The 23,672-nt window shown below is 43.5% G+C and overlaps 1 protein-coding gene across 3 annotated transcripts in view; it reads left to right on the top strand.

The window, feature by feature from the left end:
* The first annotated feature begins 3,213 nt into the window (after window positions 1-3,213).
* The window catches only part of PEBP4 (phosphatidylethanolamine binding protein 4), a 272,710-nt gene continuing 252,251 nt past the window's right edge, over window positions 3,214-23,672 (top strand). Inside the window, exons 1-3 of one of the 3 annotated variants that reach the window (XM_081171471.1) lie at window positions 3,214-3,322; window positions 7,215-7,342; window positions 8,560-8,692. In XM_081171471.1, the coding sequence (XP_081027597.1) occupies window positions 7,218-7,342; window positions 8,560-8,692 (258 nt within the window). In that variant the 5' untranslated portion in view covers window positions 3,214-3,322; window positions 7,215-7,217. The other 2 variants (XM_081171472.1, XM_081171470.1) reach the window with 2 other exon arrangements.

Raw genomic sequence — 23,672 nt, 5'->3', positions numbered from 1 at the left:
GTTGGTTGCTTTAGGTCTTGTTTCTGGGACAGGCAGATCCAAAAGCTTCCTCTGCTTGGAACTTGCAAAGGCTCTGACGTCTCAGGCATCACCTTTCCATATTCCCACTTTAAAGAGGCAAGTAAAAAAGAGGTTGGGAAGAGAAACAGCCATTCTTCAAAATGTGCACTTCTGTAACAAGTGCACACCAGCTAAAGTTCTGAATCCCAGAGAAATAAATTGGATCAAACTTTACAGCTGAATAATTCCTTCTTTTTGATTCCAGTGGAACATAATTGGAACTAACATATTGTTACGAGGATTGCGTGTCTCCCCAATCTCTGTCAAGTGGTAGCAAGATGGCAAAGGGTACCAACTGCTTCTCCAGAGTCTTTTCCATTGGGAATCAAGACGGGGCAGAAACTGTTGTGCCATTTAAGAAATATGGTTTCTTTTAAACGTATGTACATCAGAGAATTTCAATGGAGGGAGTGCAAAGTTTACAGCAGACATTTCTATGTCTCTGTCCCAGCCTGACTTCAGCCAGCCCGCCAAGATGATTTTGCCCTCCAGACTCAAGAAGCCTCCACATGCAGTTCTCTACCTATTCCCTGCTTCTCCTTCCCAAGAACTACGGCTGCCTTAGGTTTGGAAATTACCATTTTTTGGTGTTTTTGTAAAAAAAAAAAAACAGCTCAACAATTTTGTGGGTTTCCTAAAAAGAGCTCAAAACCTGGTTTTTACTTTTTGAAATATAGCAACCTTGCAGAAACTCCTTCCAAGCAACTTGTCCCCTTCTGTCTGCTTGCCCCCCTCCTCTCTGCTATTCCAAGCCTACTTTTAAAAGGTGATGATTTTCCTGCAACCGACTGTCCTTGCTCAGTGTAACCTTGGGAACCTCCTCCTTTGGCACAGACCCAAGCATTTCCCTCTGACGGGCCATCAACACCTTTGGTCATGCTTAATGGCTTGTATCCCAGGTGAGGCCCTGGCCTGGAAAGGAAGCTTATTTTTCTGTATTTTCTGTATTTATCCAACAGCTGGCTTCCCCAGCTTCTTCCCTTCAATACTCCAAGTATTATCTAAATTCTACAATATTATTAATTGCTAACATCACTAACTCTAGCAGTTAAAGGTGCCCTTGCATGCCTAAACCCTGTTACCCCAAATTTGAAACATTATGATGGCTTGCACCCAACATGTAGAGGTAAGCTGTTAAGAGAACTTTTAAGGCCAGATTAGACATCACATTCAAGATTGGATCTCTTCATAAAAATTGTGTGTGTGTAATTTTCTAGTTGGGTTTTTGCCTGATTGAGAATGAATTATATCTCCTTTTCAGTTATTTATGCATCTCTCTACACTTGTGAATTTCTGTGCACCAGAACCACTGTCATCATAATTAATAACTGATCGTGCTCAAAAATCGAGGGCTCATATACCCAGGGAAAATGTAAAATTTGGTAAGAATAAGAAAGTATGTGTATGTCTGTTTGTGTAATGTATATACACACACAAAAGCAAGAAAGTTTATGTACCTGTGGCCTATTTCCCCATCCCTCAACTGAAGGAAGTCTAAAATGAAACTGCAACCATGTTAAGTATAGGTTTGAATAAGTAGTTTCCAGTTTTTCTTGTGTTCATTTTTTAACATCTCTTGCATACTTTGATGTGTTGGAATCAACAAGTTTCCCACAATGTGCATTGCAGCTCCGTCTATTATGCTCTTCTCTTCTGTGGGAGAGCAATTTTTTGTTGCTACAGTAAATGGCATGGTCTCTTCCCATGGGAGCAGCTGGAAGCCCCTGTACAGAAATTACTCTGAATGCCCGTACATATTTTAAAGTTAAGTGTGCCTTCTGGGTAATTTCTCAGTGCATTAGCTGATGGTCATTTGACCTCACAGACAAACTGTTGGGCTAAGTGCAAAATGTAAACTCTATTGTAATTAAACTTTCTCCCATTTTCAAAACATGACTTCTTGCCAGTGTCCACTCTGATGTGAAAGCATTCTAGCTTCACGTCTTTTGGAGCAGCCAACCCTCCTGCATTGTGTACAGTTGTGTACGTGTAAATGTGTGCAGAAGGGTGTTGTTTCCCAAACTTTTGAACTGCGCCTTCAGTCAGGGCTTTGCCAACTTTTTTGTGCCTGTGGGCACTTCTGCAAAAACTGTCATGGGCACGACTTCCCCTTCTCAAGCACACATGGCAACTTGTTCTATTGGCTACAACAGAATTCTTCTTTCAAGTCTAACCTTGGCATGGGGGGAGTGATGTTTTTAGGGTCAGGGAAGGCCTCTGGGGCGCATGTGCACCTACAGATGACATGTTGGCAACCCATGACCTAATCAGATTGGTTGTCGCTCTGCGTTTCACATTGTTCAAACCCTTTCTTGCCTAACTGTATAAACAACGTTTAAAAACTTTTGTATTTTTTTAAAGTCTCATGTACTTCAAAAGAACGCACTTTCTGGTAAGACTGCAATCCTATGCACAGTTACTTGGAAATAAACAAATAAATCACTGGAACTTCATTTAAAAACATCCAAGTTTAAATGAACTTGAATTTGTTAACTGTGTTGCAGTCAGGGGTTGTCATTCATATTATGCACACTTACTTTGGAAGAAGGTCCATTACATTTAGAGATGTTGTCTAGCCAAAACAACTAAAAGAACAAATCATGTTTCAGTCCCTGTAAGAGAAGTCTGATAGGGAGAAAACAGGGAGGTGGTTTATCTATGGCGTGGCTCTTGGGATGGCTGTGGACACACCGTACATTTAAAGCATCACCCCCAGCCCAGCCCAGGCGCAAGAGTCCTCGCAGAGCTGAACCAACTACAATTCACAGGGTTCTTTTGGGGGGGGCAGATGTGCTTTAAATATGCTAATTAAATTTCCGTGGAAATGGTTCATAACTTGGCAAGCTGCACACTCAGCTTAAAAGCAGAGCCTTTACTCTTCCAGCAAGCGTAGGATTAGGCGACACCTCCTCGGCTGCTCTTCTTTCTCAACCCTCCTTCGCTCGGCCTCCATCCCTTCCTGCCGCCATCTGACCACGAGCCAAAGGCAGCCCCGCCCGACCCCATTAGAGCCTCGCCCGGGGGCGGAGACAGCGCCCGAATCGCGCTCCAACTGCCAGCCTTGCGGGGGAGAAGGACGGCTGCAGGAGCCAATGGGCGCCGCGCCCCTTCCTGCTCGGCTGCCCCGCCCTCGCACCTGCCAGCTGGGCGACTTGACGTAACAGGGGCGGGCGCGGCTGGAGAGTTTGCGCTGCGCCTGGACGGGCCACGTCCCTTCAGCTCCCTGTTCTGCCCTGCCCTGCCTTTGACACGTCAATTCCAGGTAACCCCGGCCAGAAAAGGAAGACATTTACCTGGGAGTAAGCCCCATATAATTCAGCAGGACTTACTTCTGAGTAGGCATTGTTAGGCCTCCGCTGTTAAGAGGTGATGCACCTGCAGTGTGATCTTGAAGCATGTTTATGGTCTAAACCACTGAGCCTCTTGGGCTTGCCGATCAGAAGGTCAACAGTTTGAATCCCCGCGATGGAGTGGGCTCCCGTTGCTCAGTCCCTGCTCCTGCCAACCTAGCAGTTCGAAAGCACTTCAAAGTGCAAGTAGATAAATAGGTACCGCTCCGGCGGCGGGAAGGTAAACGGCGTTTCCGTGTGCTGCTCTGGTTCGCCAGGAGCAGCTTAGTCATGCTGGCTGTATGCCGGCTCCCTCGGCCAGTAAAGCGAGATGAGCACCACAACCCCAGAGTCGGTCATGACTGGATCTAATGGTCAGGGGTCCCTTTACCTTTACCTTCAAGTCCTACTTACTCAGAAATAAAGTTGAGTTGGGTGGGATTTGCTTCCTACTAAGTGCCTTAAGTAGCTGCATTTCCTTTGTGAGGGTGTGCTGGCTTCCTTAATAATCCCCCAGGAAGCAGTGTGAAAGGGGGAAGGCAAAAGCCAGAAGGATTCAAGGGCTGCAATCCCAACTACAAGGAGTAAATTCACATTCAAACTTCTGTTTAAACGTGATTGTGAGATTCAGCTGCGGTGCTGGACTGATCTAGCGGGAGTTCAGATGAGAACCTTTGCATTTCAAGGGTTGGAAGGGAAGCAGGGACAAGATTAGGAGTGCAATCCTAGGTATGTTTACCCAAAAGTAAAGGCCCCCTAAGTGCTCAAGGGCATACTGTAATGTACTCACAGTCATGCTTAAAGCAGCAATCATAAACACACACAGGAGGGAGGGAGACAATGGGGCTTACTAAGGGCAACCAAAATGAACGAAGGGTTGGAGCAGCTTCCCTAGAAGGAAAAGTTGTAACATTTGGGACTTTTTAGACTGGAGAAAAGAAAAGTAGGAGAGCTATGATAGACTTGTATGCAATTATGCAACCTGTGGGGGGAAATGTGATAGAAGCCATTAGGACTTGGGGACAGAAGAAGATGAATGTTGGAAGATCCAGGAAAGACAAAGTACTTCTTCACAGGGCACATAGTTAAAATATTGAATTTGCTCCTGCAAGAAGTAGTCACGGCCACCAATTTGGAACTTGATGGGAGGATAAAGCTATCAGTGACTCCCAGCCGTAATGGCTGTGTTCTGCGTCCAGGGTGTGAGGCAGATGCCTCTGGATGCCAGTGGCTGGGAATCCGAAGTTGAGAGAGGGCTGCCTGCAGGCTTCCCAGAGGCACCACCTGAGTGGCCATTGAGAGCAGACCGGGGGAGAGACGGGTCTTTGGCCTCTTCTGATGTATAAGCATGCACTGTAAGTGCACATGAGATTGTAGCCTTTTGTGTGCTTTCCATGGGAGGTGTTATCAAAAGGAAGTGGCAGAGAGGGCAAGAGCTTTCCCCTCTTCTAACTCTGCCTATGGGTGTCTAGTTACAATCTTTGTGAGACCACCCTAAATTCTCTGTATTTAAACAACAACATCCAGGAAGTTCTATGTGCAGTTCTGTGTGCACATGTCACCAGATGGGTAAAGTTGGTCCTATAGGGCAGGTAATTTCAGTGATTTTAGGTCATTGTGTATATGGATGACCGCTTTAAAAAAACAGCTATGCTGTGAGAGACCTGTGTTTCAATTAGTGCTATACTGTAGTCCGAAACATCCAGCTGCTGGCTTCTGTATTTTTAAAGGAAGAGCAGCAATCGGTACAACCTGAGAGATTTTTTTTAGCACAGCCTAACATTGAAGCCTGCAGAATGTCCCCTCCATTTCATCTTTGGACTTTTTCACCGTATCTGCACCAGTTAAGGAATTTTTAGTTCTCCAGTTCCCCCCACCTGTCTTATTCCTGACCCAAGGTGGCAACCTGACATGAGCCCTTAGTATATAATTTGGAAGATATCAATACTACGTAATTAGTTTTTCTGGGACAAATTTTCATATACATTTAAAAAAGTTTACTTGCCTATATCTCTGTGATTTAAACAACAGTCTTAGGAACATTCTCTTATGAAATGAGTTCTAGAGGGTAGCCATGTAAGTCTATTAACAAAAAAGAGAGTCTCGTGGCATCTGAAAGGCCAGTAGATTTATTGTCGGATATGTTTTCGTGCATCTGATGAATGGGTACAATTCCACAAATGCTTACACTGCAATAAATCATATTAGAGGTACCACGCACCATGTTCCTATTCTTTAGAGGAAAATAGCTACTCAAGGCTATTGTTTTTTTGTGTGGGTGTATTCTCCAATGCGAAATTGACTCAGTTAATAGCGGGTTCATACTTGACTGCCCACATATCACTGCTTTATTAGTTCTGTGATGCTTTCCCAGTGTTAATGCATTATTGCTGTCGAGAGATACTCTTGTAGTATAGCGCAACAAAAATGGGACAAAAAGCAAACAGGACTGTTTGTGGTCTAAGACTTTAGAGGATTTCAGCAGCCAGTTACAGGAAGACATGCACTGATTGGAAAGGAAGCAGTATTTCTGTCCCAAAATGGTTGTCGCTAGAAACAGCACTGAAAGTGGGATTGTGTATGATTGCCCTGGTACCACCTTGAATGCAAATCATCATGAGTGCACACAAAAAAGATCTCAGTTTGGGACGGCAGCAAATCTGCATAGCTGCTCTAGAGGCATTTCAAAAGCAGTAGTAGTCTTCAATTAGCTGGTCAATATGTAGTCCAAAAAAGGCCAGATTCTCCTGAATGGTTGTCAGTAGCCCTGAGTTCCATTAATCACTTTTGTGGATGTAGCTGAATATGAATGCCATTTGAGTAGGATCAGGAGGTACTGGGCACATACGCTGGTTTACATCACATCCAAGTAGTAAAAAGCATTTTATAAACTGCTGCTTTTAGGCTATCATCCCACAAAAGAAGCATAATATGAAAGAGTTCATTGTTAAGATTGGCCAAGGTCTTTAAAAAATGTACATGTTAAAATAGATGCAGTTGATGTCAGATAGAAGTGGGATTAATGTGAGATTGGTAAAAGCCTTCCTTATATAAGAACAATGTAATTTAGTGAGCAGGGGAAGATGAAAAGAGAATGTTCTTATTCTGCAGGTGATGGAACTACAGCAAATGCAAACAAGTGGCCTGGAGAGAGGATTTGGCACTTGGCAAGAGACCTCGGAAGTAATTGCCTTCCTATAACTTACAAAACTGCACACAGGCTTGGTGTGTGGCTTCATTTTTGAGAAGCTGTACGTTTTCATAGAATCATAGAATCATAGAGTTGGAAGAGACCACAAGGGCCATCGAGTCCAACCCCCTGCCAAGCAGGAAACACCATCAGAGCACTCCTGACATATGGTTGTAAAGCCTCTGCTTAAAGACCTCCAAAGAAGGAGACTCCACCACACTCCTTGGCAGCAAATTCCACTGTCAAACAGCTCTTACTGTCAGGAAGTTCTTCCTAATGTTTAGGTGGAATCTTCTTTCTTGTAGTTTGGATCCATTGCTCCGTGTCCGCTTCTCTGGAGCAGCAGAAAACAACCTTTCTCCCTCCTCTATGTGACATCCTTTTATATATTTGAACATGGTTATCATATCACCCCTTAACCTCCTCTTCTCCAGGCTAAACATGCCCAGCTCCCTTAGCCGTTCCTCATAAGGCATCGTTTCCAGGCCTTTGACCATGTTGGTTGCCCTCTTCTGGACACGTTCCAGTTTGTCAGTGTCCTCCTTGAATTGTGGTGCCCAGAACTGGACACAGTACTCCAGGTGAGGTCTGACCAGAGCAGAATACAGTGGTTTTACACCCTTTGTCTTTCACAGGACATGATGAAGCTCCCGGTCATTTATTTCCTGGCAGCTGGTTTGATGGGTGTTGGTGTGCAAGTTGCTGCACAGAGAGAGGAGTGCCTCTTTGAGAGGCTGAACGAGAAGGATGCCCAGTTTTGTAGGTGAGCTCATGATTCCCTCGCATTTCCCATAGAAACACAGCCCAAGGGATCATTTTATTACATCATGGCCCCTGACAATGTGATAAGCAGTTTATTTGCATATCATAGTGGTGCATGGCAATGACATTTTCCTATTTTACACAATGGGTGCAGCCAGAATTTATGTTAGGGGGTAGGCTTTATGCTGGGGGCGGGGCGGGGCAGAACCTCAGTTAGTTAAGTATATTTATTTATTAATTTACTGCCCACTGCACCCCCCCCCGGCTACATCCATGTTTGCACACATTGTGCCAGAACATTTCTCGGAGATGTGATGTAACAGTTTTTGGGTAGGAGAAGGTCTGCATGTGCTTAACTCTTCTATTGAAACAAACTGGAATTAGTTGTACTTAACTTAACATCTTGCTTCTTATTCTGGAATTTAGAGCGTTGTAGGGAGGTGAGCTGAGGAGCCCTGCATTTTTTGCATTTAGTCCATGGGCCTGAGGGTCCCCTGCCCTGATTTATAGTATGAATATTGTAATCATGCTACTCACACCTTCTGACTTTGAATTCTCCATCACTACTGTACCAAGCTATTAAAAAAAGTTCCATTGTAAATTCCTTTCTATACAGAAATGATTTTATAAGAATCATGTAATCTTTGAGAAGTCCTTGGCCACATCACATCATTTTGGGTTAACTTTTGCCTACATTAAGAAAGCCTCTGCTATTTAGCATACTATATTACAGGCCCTTCTTGGTCTGCATCAGGGGTACTTTGGGGAATGTGTTAATTTGCGCATTAAAGGGGAAGGGGAGGAAGAGAGCTTTCAGTGATGTGGAGCAGATTGCAAAGAGACGGATGAATTAACCTGGAAAAATAAATAATAAGGGAGTCAAATATGGGATTGTTAGGATGCTTGTATAGATGTAATCTAAAGAATGAAAAGAACCTATTAGATACACTTTAATTACTTAAATAGTATGTACAAGGAAAGGTGCATTTTCAATATGGATGTGTGAAGTAATTATTGTACGATGTGTTACTGGTTGTGGTCACAGAACTCGGGTGTATAAACTTTATTCTGTATTAGTTTATCCAATGCAAGCTTTCTTTTGGGGGCAAGGTGAATATATTTAAAATTTATACTTTTCATAGAATGCTGCTGATCTTCAACTCACTTCTTGTTTGGAGTCTTTTGTAAGATCTCACTCCAGTTTTATGTTGCTTACAGAGGAGATTTAGAAGTTTTGTATCCAGAGCTGGGAGATGTTGGCTGTACATTTATTCCAAAGTGCAACCAGTACCGTCAACAGATCAGTACGGAATGGACCAGCCCAGATATCAGATACCACCAGGCAGATGAGGTAAGGCAGCAATGGTGTCATTTTGTGAAAATGTTTTTGTTCATGTCAGAGATATTTTGAATACAGACCTGTCATCAAATCACATATCATGTTAATTTTTTTTTGTAATAGTGTTTAATATCAGAAAAGCCTGCAGCCCAGGGATTGTTTCATGAAATCCTGTTTGTACTCTCACAAGGTAGTGACATGAATAAAATTTCAGTGCATGATCAGGAAAATCCAGGTTCAAATGTTCAGGTTGCTTTCAGCATGTCAATGGGAGGGATTTAATCATATACTGGGAATTTAGGTTTGTGCAATTAAAGTATGTTAAGGTGCTCTCTTGCAATAAATCCACTTAAAAAAAACTTTTTGTGGTTAGGAAACCAAAGGGAAAATGCACCAAAAATGTGAGATAATTGACAAGAAGATTTATAACTTCCATGCAAGCAAATCAGGATTCTGTGTTCATTGTTGTATAACCCCCTGCAACAAATCAGAACAAATGCTCAGTTAAGAGCGGACATTGCATAAGCTCCATGTAAACCATGTACAATAAGCAGGTCATTTGGAAGAGGCCCCCCCCCCCGACATGAGCTCCCTGGGTGAGAGCCAGTCACTGCCCCTCAGCTTGATCTCCCTCACAGGACTGTTGTGAGAATAACTGGATACTGAGTACTATGTGCACATTAGAGGAAGGGTATGATAAAAAGGAATAAACAGCCGGGTAAGTTAAAACAATTGGTACACAAGCAGCACTAAAGTGCACCAGACACAAATGACCCTGGAACTCTTTTAGCAACAGCATTCTGGGAGCCCCTCTTGTGGCACTTTGGCATCATTCCTGCACTGTTGATTCCTAGAGGAGCTCTGCTAGTTGCTTCTTTCTTCTTTTCTGTTTTTACAAGGATCCAGGCGAAAGGGAGGGATCACACTTGCAGAAATGTTTGTTTAGAAGAAGCATGCACAGATCCTTCAAAAAGCATGAAAGTGTCACTTTTCTGGAGGTATAACTTGAGATAGTGGGAGAGGTATTGGCTATATTCTATACTGGAAATGCTATGATTTGGTATAAATGCCCCCCCCCCCCCGTCATCCTTAGCATTTCCTTTGTTGCCTCCCAGACCCTGGAACTTGCATGGTGAGCCATATGGTGCACAGTGACATCTAGTGGCCCCATAATATATTGCTTTTAAATGTATCATTTCTCTGTACTGTATATCTTTATTAGTCTGGGATAAAGAATTTCATTATCAAATTTCCTACAGGGTCTGGGGCACCATTTATGTGGAAGTCCGTCTGCAGAGGTCCTGCGGTTCTCACACAGTGCCAGTCCATTTCAGTGGAGCTTGCAAAGAACAGCTTCCAAGAACTGCATTGGCACTGTTGTTCTTCAGTCACACAATTCTCAATTGGTGACACAGAATAATAAAAAGGGAGGCTGGATAAACACATGTGCACAATCTGGTAGAAACTGGAGAATATTGGACTCAGCCTAGACTAAGCAATATTAGGCCCACAGGCACAGAGCCCCTGCCCTATTATCTTTCAGAAGGCTTTGAGAACAGGTCAACTGCAGGCAGGCAAATGTTGTCCCCATTGTCAAGGATGGGGAGAAACAGTATCCAGGCAAGTACTTTACATCAATAACAGGAAAGGTCCTAGAACTGATAATTAAATAGTATATTCCCCTGTGCTGTCCTTGCAGAGAAGCTGGAAAAATGTGGGCAAGACACATGTACTTTTAGGTGGGTTTGTAGCTGGTTGACTGGCTGAACCTCATAGCTCCCTGCTGTACTGGAAACGAGTGACAAGTGGGGTGCTGCAGCGTTCTGTTCTTGGCCCAGTGTTGTTTAACATCTTTTTAATGCCTTGGTTTGGAAAATTATGTCCAATAAGTGAATATAGACTGGGGTTTGTTTTTTTGGGGGGTGGGAGAGGGATTGCATACCCTCAATCATTTCTCGGATTCAACAACAACAACATTAATACCCCACGCATCTGACTGGGTGGCCCCAGCCACTCTGAGCAGCTACCAGCATATACAAAAACATAATAAAACATTAAAAATTGCCTTCATATGTCTTCTAAAGCTTGTATAGTTACTTATCTCCTTGAGATCTGATGGGAGGGCGGTCCACAGTGTGGGATGAAGAAACAGAGGGGATGCTCATCAAATTTGTAGAAGACGCCAAACTGGGAGGGGTAGCTAATACCTCAGAAGACACAACCAACTGCATTAGCTACATTAGTATCAGATGTCATTAGCTTTGTTGCAAGGTGCTGATTAACTGAACCACTAACCTGTTTAAAGATTTATATACCGTATTTTTCGCCCTATAGGACGCACCGGCCCATAGGACGCACCAAGTTTTTTTGGGAGGAAATCAAGGGGAAAAAATTTATTTCCCCCCCAGGTTTGCGCAGCCATCCCCAAGCTAGAAGAGAGAGACAGAGCGCTCCATCTCCCTCTTCTGCCTTCAGGGACAGCATCTCTAGCCTCCGTGGGGCAGCGGCTTGCCCCGCTGTCCCCCAGCTTATGGGGCTGGCGATGGGGAGAAGCAAGCTTGCTTCTCTCCCCCCCCCCCGCCAGCCTCCAGATCAGGTCCAGGAATAGCGGGGTGGCGGCGCTCCGCCTCCCTGCTATCCCCCGAGCTTATGGGCTGCAGGCTGCTGCCTGCAAGCCTTGCGACCCCGCAGGACCTCGCGCCGGGATCCGGGGGGTGGCACGGAGCTGCAAGAAGCCCTGGAGCACAGGCAGCTCCGCGCCACCCTCCGGAGCCCCGCGCAGCTTCGCGCCGGGATCGGGAGGGTGGCGCGGAGGTGCCTATGCTCCAGGGCTTCTTGCAGCTCCGCGCCACCCTCTGGAGCCCCGCGCAGCTTCGCGCCGGGATCGGGAGGGTGGCGCGGAGCTGCAAGAAGCCCTGGAGCACAGGCAGCTCCCCGCCACCCTCCGGAGCTCCGCGCAGCTTCGCGCCGGGATCGGGAGGGTGGCGCGGAGGTGCCTGTGTTCCAGGGCTTCTTGCAGCTCCGCGCCACCCTCTGGAGCCCCGCGCAGCTCCGCGCCGGGATCGGGAGGGTGGCGCGGAGCTGCAAGAAGCCCTGGAGCACAGGCAGCTCCCCGCCACCCTCCGGAGCTCCGCGCAGCTTCGCGCCGGGATCGGGAGGGTGGCGCGGAGCTACAAGAAGCCCTGGAGCGCAGGCAGCTCCGCGCCACCCTCCGGAGCCCCGCGCGGCTTTGCGCCGGTATCCGGGGGGTGGCGCGGAGCTGCAAGAAGCCCTGGACCACAGGCAGCTCCGCGCCACCCTTCCGAGCTCCGCGCAGCTTCGCGCCGGGATCGGGAGGGTGGCGCGGAGCTGCAAGAAGCCCTGGAGCGCAGGCAGCTCCGCGCCGCCCTCCGGAGCCCCGCGCAGCTTCGCGCCGGGATCGGGAGGGTGGCGCGGAGCTGCAAGAAGCCCTGGAGCGCAGGCAGCTCCGCGCCACCCTCCGGAGCCCCGCGCGGCTTTGCGCCGGTATCCGGAGGGTGGCGCGGAGCTGCAAGAAGCCCTGGACCACAGGCAGCTCCGCGCCACCCTTCGGAGCTCCGCGCAGCTTCGCGCCGGGATCGGGAGGGTGGCGCGGAGCTGCAAGAAGCCCGGGAAAGCCTGCATTCGCCCCATAGGACGCACACACATTCCCCCTTCATTTTTGGAGGGGAAAAAGTGCGTCCTATAGGGCGAAAAATACGGTATATGATTTATATATACCCTGAATGATTAAGTGAACGCAAGGATTGCAATCATTTATTATATTTATTTGATCTGATGAATTTGTGATATAGCTGTATTGATGCTTGGCTGTAACTAATTAGATAATTGTTCATAATCAATTTAAAATATATTTAGTGAAACTGGGAATATAAAAAATTAGTGGATACATAGCCCGGAGATTACTATCAGACTGGTAAAATTGTCGTGAAAGAGAACAAATTACCTAGTGAGCTAATTGAATTTCTTAGTGATGTATGGTAAAAAAAACAACTGTGTCAGGTTCTGCGGCAGTTTCAGCCTCACAAATCAGGAAAACTTCTGTAATTGACATCAGATATGATGTCAGATCAACCACTAGATATGAGAGAATTAATTTTAAGTTTGAAGAAAGATATCCAAGATTTAAAAAATAATGTAAATGAAAAGGCAAAAGCAACAGAAGAAAAACTTATTTCAATGGGAGTTAAAATAGATGAAAATGTGAAAATAGCAGCTGAGTTATCAACTCAGGTCAACAATTTAGTACAAAAAAATTCAGAACTGACGAAAATAGTGCTAGACCTTAAAGGTAAAACACAGAACCTAGAGGAAGCTCAGAAAAAATTACAAAATGAAAATAGAGAGTTGAAAAGGGAATGTGATAAGATAAGAAAAGAAACAGCAGATCTGAAAGCACAGCAGGATTCAACTTTGGACTCTATTGCGATGTTGCAAATGCAGAGAAGGGAGAATACCCTAAGATTCAGAGGACTTACAGAGGACGCAGAGGAAATAATTGAGAAAAAAATCTCAAAAGAGCTAGCAGCTTGGTTAGACCTAGAAGAAGCAGAAGTAGCAAAAAATAATAATAGAAAAAGCATTCAGAGTCAAATCTAATGTAGCAAAAGCAAACAACTGGCCGGCTGATTGTTTAGTCTCTTTTAACTCTATGGATTTCAGAAATAGAATTTTACAAGCTAGTAACAAGAAGAAATTCCAATCGGAAGGAAATGATATTAGCGTCCACAAGATTATCCCAAATCGGTTGATAAAAAAGAGAGACGCTTACAGACCTCTGGCCGAGGCAGTAAAGGCAAAGTCAGTGGACTATAGGTGGGAGTACCCTGAAGGCATCTCTTTTTTCTTTAAAGGGAAACGTAGAAAGTGCTTGTCGGCATTAGATGCGGACAAGTTCTGGAGAAAGTACCGGAAAGACCTCGGAGGAAAAAGGCAATTGTTGGGAGAATCAGAGGAAATTGAACAAACAGTTGAGAGTTAGGAGACAGATCTAAGAAGGGAATTTATTAAATGTATACTGAGACCTTGAATGTGTAATTTATTTATTTTTTAATCCTTTGACGTATCATAAGAAATAAAGTATGGATTATAAATTTATTACTTGGAACGTAAATGGTTTAAATGAAAAATCAAAAAGGAACAAGGTGGAACACATTCTGGTTAAGCAAAAATATGATCTAATCTGTCTGCAAGAAACTCATGTAGCGGAAAAACATAAAAGAGTATTAATAAATAAGAGATTGGGGCTTGAGTTTATTGCATCAAGTAAAGAAAAAAAGAGAGGGGTGGTAATCTATGTAAAACCTCAGCTGGAGCCAAAACTGCTTTACAATGATGAAAAAGGTCGAACAGTGATTATAGAGGTTAAGATCAATAATGAAAAAGTGATAGTTATTGGAATTTATGCACCAAATGAAAGAAAATCCGAATTCTATCAATTCCTGGAAGAAAAAGTCATAGAATATTTAGGGGGGGAATTATATTATTAGGAGATTTTAATGGAGTACTAGACAAAGCTAACAAAATGCATTTTAATAGGGACAAATATAAAGTTTGACACATGATTGGCATCCATCCATCTCAAGAGACAACAATGTGCCTCAGGGGGTGAAGTCAAAATGTTGTGTTAGCAGCACCAAAAGGACCTCTGTGGGTGCAAGCCTGGGCAGTGTGGATGGAGGTCCTGGGCTGCCCAGACGACAAGAGCCACACTCTCCCCCTTGCTGTTCTTGTCCGAAGGAAAGCAGAGCAAGACGTTTGGCACCAGCTTGGTTGCAGGAGTTGCTGGAAGGAGGCGTACAAGATGCCATCCAACCATTTTAGGGACTCCACTCTGGATACTACAAGGCAGTGGAGGTTGGGGATCAGAGTTTTCCTTCTCTGAGATGGGCTCCCTTCCCAGGTTAGACAAGCCCCATCTGCCCCTCACTTCCCTCTACAGAACGTGCTGAAACTGTCTTCTTGACCGTTGGACCCACTCCTGGCCTTGACTGCTCAATTTGCCAGAACCTGTCTTCACATGCAGGGGAAGTCCCTAAGTCACCAAGGGTTGGAGACCCATTGGCTCCCCTCACCTGGTTTAGCTGGTTTGGCTGGGCCAGGGAGGTGATCAGCGTCTCTTTACGAGGGGATGGTCCCTGCCAGTTTGAAGGAGGCAGTAAAAATGCTCCTTAAGAAATTGTCCCTGGATTCAGAAAACCTAACTAACTACCAGTCAGTTACTAATCTTCCTGTTCTGGTTAAGGTTCTGGAGCGAGAGGTCGCAGACCAGATCCAGGCACTTTTGGAAGAAACTGATTTTCCGAATCACATTTCAATCGGGATTTAGGCCAAGTTTTGGCACAGAAACTGCTTTGGTTGCCCTATATGATGACCTCTGTCAAGAGAGAGACAAGGGAAACATGTCCCTGTTAATTCTTCTCAACTTCTCGGTGTCTTTCGATACCATCGACCATGGTATCCTTCTGGAGCGACTCTCTGAATTAAGGGTGGGTGGCACCGCTTTGCGGTGGCTCCCTTATTATTATTAATAATAATAATAATAATAATTTATTTATGATTTTCAATTGTATACATTTCAAAAAATTTACAATCATTTTTAACATTCAGAACTTGACTTCCTTCCCCCTCTTTCTGCAGTTCCTTAAATTTATTTTTAATATTTTCTACATATCTAAATTAACTTAATTTGCTCATTTATTTATCTATTTTAAATATACAGTGGACGCTCGGGTTGTGAACGTAATCCGTGCGGGATGCACATTCGCAACCCGCGTCTGCGCACGTGCGGGTTGCGATTCGGTGCTTCTGTGCATGCGCAGGGCACGATTTAGCACTTCTGCACATGCGCAACCACTGAAACCCGGAAGTAACCCATTCCGATACTTCTGGGTTTCGGCAGTCCGCAACCGGAAAAAACGCAACCTGAAGCGGCTGTAACCCGGGGTAGGACTGTATACTCTTACAAAACTGCAGGTTATTACAGTTTATTTGTAAATATTCAATAAACCATTTCCATTCTTTTATTAAAAGTTTGCTATCTTAATTTCTTACTTTTCTGGTAAGTTTTGCCATTTCTGCATATTCCGTAAGTTTTTGTATCCATTCTTCTTTTGCTGGGACTTCTTCTTCTTTCCATTTTTGGGCAAGTAACATTCTTGCCACTGTAGTTGCATACATGAATAAATTTCTATACCGTTTGAGTAGTTCTGTCCCTATAACTCCCCAAAATAAAGCTTCTGGTTTGTTTTTTTTTACAAGCATTATTTTAAACATCTTTTTCAATTAATTATGTATCATTTCCCAGTAAGCTTTAACCTAACTACAAGACCCCCACATATGATAAAAAGAACCTTCTTTCTCTTTACATTTCCAGCACTTATTTGATTTGGATTTATACATTTTTGCCATTTTACTTGGTGTTAGGTACCATCGACATATCATTTTCACATCATTTCCTCTTGGACCATAACATGCTGTAAGTTTTATATCCATATTCCACAATTGTTCCCATGCTTCCATGTCTATATTATGACCAATATCTATTGCCCAGTGTACCACTGAGAATTTTACTTGATCGTCCTTTGCCTCCCGTTCTTTTGGTAAAGGGGGAAGAATTGTTTTGTAAGAAAATGATTGACTTAGGGGAGGTAGGATTCAAATACGTTTCCTAACACTGTTGCTGCTTGTTCTCCACTCTTTCTCACACACACCCGTCAACCCCTTTAAATACATTCCCATATGGCAAATGGGATAGGATTGAGGATGCAGTGGCAGAAGTTATTACCACTACTACTAATTACAGTGGTACCTCGCAAGACGAATGCCTCGCAAGACGAAAGAGTTTTCCGTTTTTCGAGTCGTTCCACAAGACGAATTTCCCTATGGGCTTGCTTCACAAGACGAAACGTCTTGCGAGTTCTTGCGAGTTTGTTTCCTTTTTCTTAAAGCCACTAAGCTGCTAAGCCGTTAATAGCCGCTAAGCCGCTAATAGCCGATAAGCCGCTAATAGCCGTGCTTCGCAAGACGAAAGAACCGCAAGACGAAGAGACTCGCGGAACGGATTAATTTCTGTGTATTTGGTGTTCCATTGTCACCTCAGATCTTCCATGGAATCCTGTGGCAGGTAGATCTCCAGATGACAACTGTGCCTTAAATTACATACTTGCTAAATTATTCATTATTTATTTCCTTGCATTTATGAATCACTTCCTGCAAAACATCTTGAAGCAATAGAACAATAAACACATACAAAGCAACTTACACACAGTGTAAGGTAATCTCTATGGGACTATATTGTATTTAATTATGAGGTATCAGAGTTTTTAGGGGGTTGACCGGACTGGGATAGCTGGGATAGCAGGCTTGTTGGTTTTTGAATGTCTGATGTAGATTTTTTCAATTTCATTGTTTTGTATGGGACAATGACAATAAAGATCATTGTATCATATAAAGACAATTAAAATAATTTCTTACACAAGTTCAAACCCAGTAAGACATAGATTGCATGTCACAAATGATGTACCTACTTGAAATTACAAATTTACTAATCTAATTACAGATTATATATTCAATTACATATTGCCCGCTTGCCAGGATTAAGGTGTTTTTTGAACATTCACATCCTGTTTATTATAAATAATAAGATGTGACAGTCAGTAAGGCCTGTGACCACTGCTTGGTCAGAGTTCACTTAAGCTAAGTAATATTTGGGCTGGATGTCTTTGAATTGGAGCATTTCACACCTTCACATTTTCACAGCACTTCCAAGTCTTTGAGGCACTTCACATAAACACGATTTCAAGTATGCATGGTATCTTCCTGTTTAGATCAAATCTTCTGTAGCTGAAGATATTGGGAATATATGGAAGAAGTATCAGAGGCAGACATCACTGCTAACAGCAAGCAGGTGGACTTGTTTATTCTCACACAAGTTCGAAATGCTTATTTTATGATGGAAAGACCACTAGATGGTACTGTTACCCTTGACATTTCTTCAGGGAAATTTTAAATTGATATGGAATTTCCCACAGGTTTCATGCAAAAGTTAACTTCAGCCGAGTGGGCAGAATTTCTGTTGACTTCTGCTGCCTTGTCTAAAAGGCCACCTCCCTCTAAGAGGTTCTGGTTGCCTCACCTCAAAAAGGATACTGTTGTACAGCGGGAAAAGGTTCAGAAAAGAGCAACCAAAATGAACAAGGGGATGGAGCAAGTCCCCCGTGAGGAAAGATCACAACATTTGGGCCTTTATAGTTCATGTGAGCAAGAGGCAACTTTATAGAAGAGTATAAAATTATGCATGGCATGGAGAAAGCAGATAGAGAAAAGTTTCTCTCTCACTCACTTCATCACTCTCTGATGAAGCTGAATGTTGGAGGATTGGGAGAGACAAAATAAAGTACTTCTTCACACAGCACAATAGTTCAACTATGGAATTCACTCCCAGAGGAAGTAGTAATGGCTGCCAGCTGGGATGGGTTTAAAAGAGGATTGGGCCGATCCATGGAGGATAAGACTATCCGTGGCTGCTAGCCAAGAAGGCCACGCTCCGTCTTCATGGTGGGAAGCAGTTGTGCTCTGAATACCAGTTGCTGGTGCCCTTGGGTCCCGTGGGCATCTGGTGAGAACAGGATGCTGCGCCACTGGCCTCACCCAGCAGAGTTGTTCTTATGTTCTTAGTATCTCCTGTACCTTCTGCAGCAAGCCAGCGTCTCAGGATTTCAATTAGAAGATATCAAGCCCAAATGTTATGTAATAGCCCAGAGGGCACAGCCTTTTATACATGGGTTAGCCTGATAGTCACATTTCATTGATCTTATTATTTATTTATTTTATAATGTATACCACTTAATATAATAAAATGCCTAAAAACCACATCATTCAATAAAAAATTCTAAAAACTGGATAAAAACATAACGTTGTTGTCTGTCACAAATAAAACTGTGCAGTTTACAAAGCAAAAACTAAATTTAAGAGGCCAGGAATCCATGGGGACACATTTCATTTTAAAAGAGGTGTTCAGGGCATAACTGTTACCGCCTCATAAGTTACCAAAGGAAGGGCACTCCAAAGGACCAAGAAGAACTGCTTCTGTGTTGTTGCCAAGTGACAATCTGCTGATCGTTGCTGGACTCAAGGGAAGTGGCCCTTTGGCAAACTTTAAGGGCAGTGGCGTGGCATGCAGCCATTGTTGCTGGCACAGCCCCTGATAGGTGGACACTGGCAGAGTTATCAGGGGTGCTCTGGAGCCATTTCCCGGCCATATCTACTTGTGTGTATTTCCCTTCCCAGATGAGCACACATTGGATAACAGCATAATGTGAATATAGGATTCCTTCTTCTAAGTATGTAAAGGCAATAATTAGCATCTGTTATAATTACTTTGCGTATAGCTTAAGAAAGAATTTTAGCAGTCAGTTAATGGTTAACCTCATAGTTGTTGATGCTGCTTAAAATTAATGGTCCTAAAAATAACTGCTCGGAAATCATTCTGAACCTCCACTCCGGCTGCAGGAAGGTTGTTGATGTTAAACCTGTGAAAGAAGACAATGAGATTTATTAGATGGTGGTGGGGAATTTCACAACAAGGTTCAATTTGCTTGAGGATGGAATTGCAAAAAGAAAAGAAAAAGGCACTGTAAGAGCATTTATTGAGGTTACTTCAAATGAGCTAAGATGGGAAGAGAGGTACCTCTCTCCTGAAATAAGATACTTGGAATCTTGTAGTCTGTTTTCATAAAATAACAGTTTTGAGTTGTTGTGGTCCTTAGAATGTGAAACTGAGGTTTCAAAATCTTACAAAAAGACAGCAGTTTTTAATAGACCTTATTATCAGTCTAGGTTTTCACTAAAATGCCCTCCATTGATGTAGAGTTCTTGTTTTTTGTCTGACCTTCCATTCAATAGAAATCTCTTTAAGTGCAGGCATCCAGGAAGCCAGCAGGGGGTGCTATGTGGATGGTATATCTATGAGTTTGCCTGTCTAAATCCTACATGTGGCTCATTTACTAGACTTCTCCCAAATAGCTTGGTAGATTTCCAAACAAGTCTCTTTTGAGTGAGGATGAATAGCACACAATGTGCTAAGGTTTGCAGCATGTGGTATTTTTTATTATTTTAAATTAGGCAATGGGAGAAGTGCACTGCGATGAGAAGCAGAAAGCTGGCTTTGAGAGTCCATGTTCCCTGTCTTTGTCTTTGATTTTGTTTGAATACACACGCACACATATTTTAACCTTTGAATACCATGGGATGTTTCTGAAGTTGGAGGAGCCCCCGTAGTGCCTCCTTCATCCAAAGGACTGTCTGCAGGTGAGATAATGGCTGGAATCTGAGCATTGCAGCACACGAGAGTCCACATGCATGTTGAGTTGAACTGTACAGTGCAGGATCCTGTGTGTGTTTTTCTGTGTGCGTAAATGGACACCTGTTATCTGGAATGCAGCAAAAACTGCCCAGTACTGAACATTCTCCCATACTGTCAGAGGCATAATGTTAGATTTAATTGGAAAGTTTTTGCAACAGTCTTTGAGATATTTCTATGGCAAGATGTTAGAAAGGGAGAAGGAGCTTAGGAGTTTTACTGCAGTTGTATATCTTTAAAAGGGTGTTGAAGTTTTAGCAGTCAAAGGGAATGATCTTCTGTCTGAAATCAAGGGTTCCAGCCAGTTGGCAGCCAGACCAGAAGTCGTGCTGAAGCGAGACATATGCTTTTAGCTCTGTGTAACCTTCTTGAGAAGGTGACCCTCTGGACTGAGCTTGCTTGGACATCAGGTTTCCCCCCCCCCCGGCAGGTCACATATGGATTTGAAGCATAATCTCTGCACTGAAACACCAACAGAAAGCATAGTCGAAGGTGTTGCTTCTGGGATCTAAAGACCTGCTTCATTCAAAGCTTCAGTGAAAATCCCATTTGCATTTCAAAAATCTAAAGTGCCATTGTATTTATTCTCTTTAAAATATTAAAAAGACATTTTCTTCCAGCCATTGCAGATGGTGTTCACATCCTATGGTAGATATTAGCAACTGTCAGCCTGTGGGCCAAATTCATCCCCATAGGAGTATTTTTTGGAGCTGTGCTCCTATGGTAGAGTGCCTGCTTTTTGCATATGAGCTTCCAGGTCCAATCTTTGGCATTCCAGATAAAAGGCAGTCATGCTGGGGAAGTTGCTGCTTATTGGAGTAGATGGACTAAATGGACTTGGCATGTGGAAGCTTCATATATTCCGTTGTCTGAACCTTAGTTTGTTAATTCAGAATTGTGGAGTCTGAGTAGCAAAGAGCTGTGTTGGCAGTTCACTGGGGAGTGCATTACACAGCCCCTTTAGTAAAACTAGTTGTTGAACAATTTTGGGCAGAGGGAAATACAAAGCAGTAAGTAGTAAAGTAAATAATGGTAAATACAGTATTTCAGAAGAAGAGGAAGAGTTGGGTTGAACTCCATTGCGGGCTGCATCTACAAGCAGAGAAATAGGCAACAGAATTATACTTCTGCAGTCACAATGCACATGAAAATTATAGAGACTGGGAGATAATTTAATTTTCCCCAGGTTCAAAATACAGCACTTTGTCTGCTAAGAAAATGTGAGATCCTGAGAATTGTTCTGTATGTGGAGATTGTTCACTGACTAGTTATCCAGTAATGTCTCAGGAGGAAATTATTAACTCTGTACCAAGGGAGAGGAACAAAAAAAAGTGGGGAAAGCAATTTAAATATTTTAAGACTCTTGTAACAGTTGGTAGAAGAGAGACCTGTGAGAACTTCAGTCAGTTTACTGCCTATGATCCTTTGTGGTCATGCAGTCCTTTTTCTCTTGGCAATAATCAGCTAGAAGCAGAAGTTTGCCATCACTGAGTTAACTTAGCTGCAAATAATTTTGTTTGGGTGATTTTTCTCCTAGTTCTGCCATTTGAAGAATGAGCTCTGCAAAGAGTAATTGACCTACAGTCCCTTTTACTGGAAACAGAATTAACACCTGTATCCATGAGGACTGTGCTTTACACATTTATTCCATTCAGTTTCAAGAGGAATATTTTCTATTTGTAAACCAGGAAAGGTTGAGCAGAAAGCAGCATCTCTCCAGTTGACTGGGTGTGTCCCTGTCTGAAAATGTGAAAAAGGCCACAGTGACTAGCAAACTTTCTAGTTTTGCTTAATTGAAACCTGGATTTGCTATTGCTTCTTCTAATAGCATCCAGATGCTCCCATGTTTGTGGAAAGGGAAGCAAACTGGAATTGCCCTCATACAAGGTAGGGATTTCAGTGGACCCCTCAGGTATACAGAATATATGTTTGTAGACTTCCGGGTTGGCGCCATCGCCGAATGGCGGACTCCCTCCGAGCTCCGGAGGGAGTCTGCTCGGCAGGGGTTGGGTCCTACCGCGCCGGCGACGCGGGGACCCTCAAAAACCACGGGCACGGAGCCCGTGGACATGGGGACTCGGCTGGTACCGCCAGTGCCCTCCCGACTCGTGAAGGAGCCTTTTTAAAGGCTACGGATCGGGTGCCGGGGAGCGGCGTGGTACTGTGAGTCTATCGCTTCCCCTGCCGAGCGCAGCCGCATGCCATTCGTCGGAGAGCGCTGGCTTCTTCCATTGGAAATTCGGACATTTAACAACAACCCGTGAGTAATTGGGTAACCGGGTATAAAAGGAGAAAAAAAGGAATTTTTTTTGGATTCGGCACGAGCGGGGGGGATCTAAAAAGGAAGTCAGTCCCCTACCTGATTGTAAACATGCTAAAACAAGGACTGAGAAACCAAGATCGATTCAGAAGTTTATTGCTGACAAAAAATATCAATTCCACGATGGGATATTACAAGAATTGTGCTGGAGGAGAAAAGTCGAGGGTGAGAGGGAAAAGGCAACCCCCCCTGGGAACCGGGGTGATTCGGAGAACCTGGCGGAGAGAGATGGAGAGTTTGACAGCTGTCAAAGTAGCTGTCAAATCTTGAGAATACAAAGAGGACTTTGTTACAAGTATTTTGCTGGTTAATTTTGTTACAATTGGACATAAATATGGATACAAAATGTCGGGGGGGGAAAGAAACAACAACTTGACTTTTGGATTAGAGGACACAAAGTTACTGCAACCCCCCTAGAGGGGCTTTGGGACATTACAAGTGGCGTATGTGGAAAACTACTCCGGGATGTGTACTGGTCTTAGCTCCTGGGAAAGTAGCAAAACTGAAATATTGTTTTGTCTACAGAGGTGACAACACAATAGAATCTTTCTATTGAAGTAAGGTAGGAACTGGACGTAAGTTTTTGTTCCTGAATAACAAACCTCTGTAGAGATACTAGATTTCAGAATAAGAATGGTTTTGCAGCTGAACAAGACAGAAACCTGAGAAAGTAAGAAACAAAAGAGCAAAGGACCAACTATGCCACGGAAAGAACAATGGGAGGAGCAACAATGACCAAGGGAAATTAAAGGCCTCTATTAGACTGGATTTTTGAAGTTAAACATTATCAAAACAAGCAAATTCAAAGAAAACCGGCAAGATGGATTGAGGAAAATTTGGTTGTGGACTTGAGACCTCCAGGCCGACAACATACAGACTGATGGACATGGGGAATCCAAACCGGGGAAGGGAGGGGGAATTCTAGAATCCAAAGGCTATGTAACCAACTTTTGGAATCTTCTTCTATCTTCTATCTTTTATCTTTCTATATAACTTTGGTATTTTGATTTAATATGTTTTGGAAAAAAAAGGGGGAATTCGTGGAAGGAAACGGGGCAGATCTTGGGGGAAAAATCTTTGTTCTATTTTGTTAAAGATGAGGAGTGAGGTTAAGATTGTAATGTAAATTGGCTAATAGGTATAACATATTAGGTTTAAATTGGGAATGAGAACTTGTGGAACCAACGTAGGGAAAGGGGAATACAGCCGGGAGGGGAAGGAGGGAGTCCCAGAAAGAAGGTTATGAAAATAAGGGTTTAAAATTGGTCTTTCTTTTTCTTTCTTTTCTTTAT

This window comes from Podarcis bocagei (assembly GCF_964188305.1).
Source record: "Podarcis bocagei genome assembly, chromosome: 15".
NCBI classification, from domain to species: Eukaryota; Metazoa; Chordata; class Lepidosauria; order Squamata; family Lacertidae; genus Podarcis; species Podarcis bocagei.
This window is presented reverse-complemented; position numbering and strand designations above follow the sequence as displayed.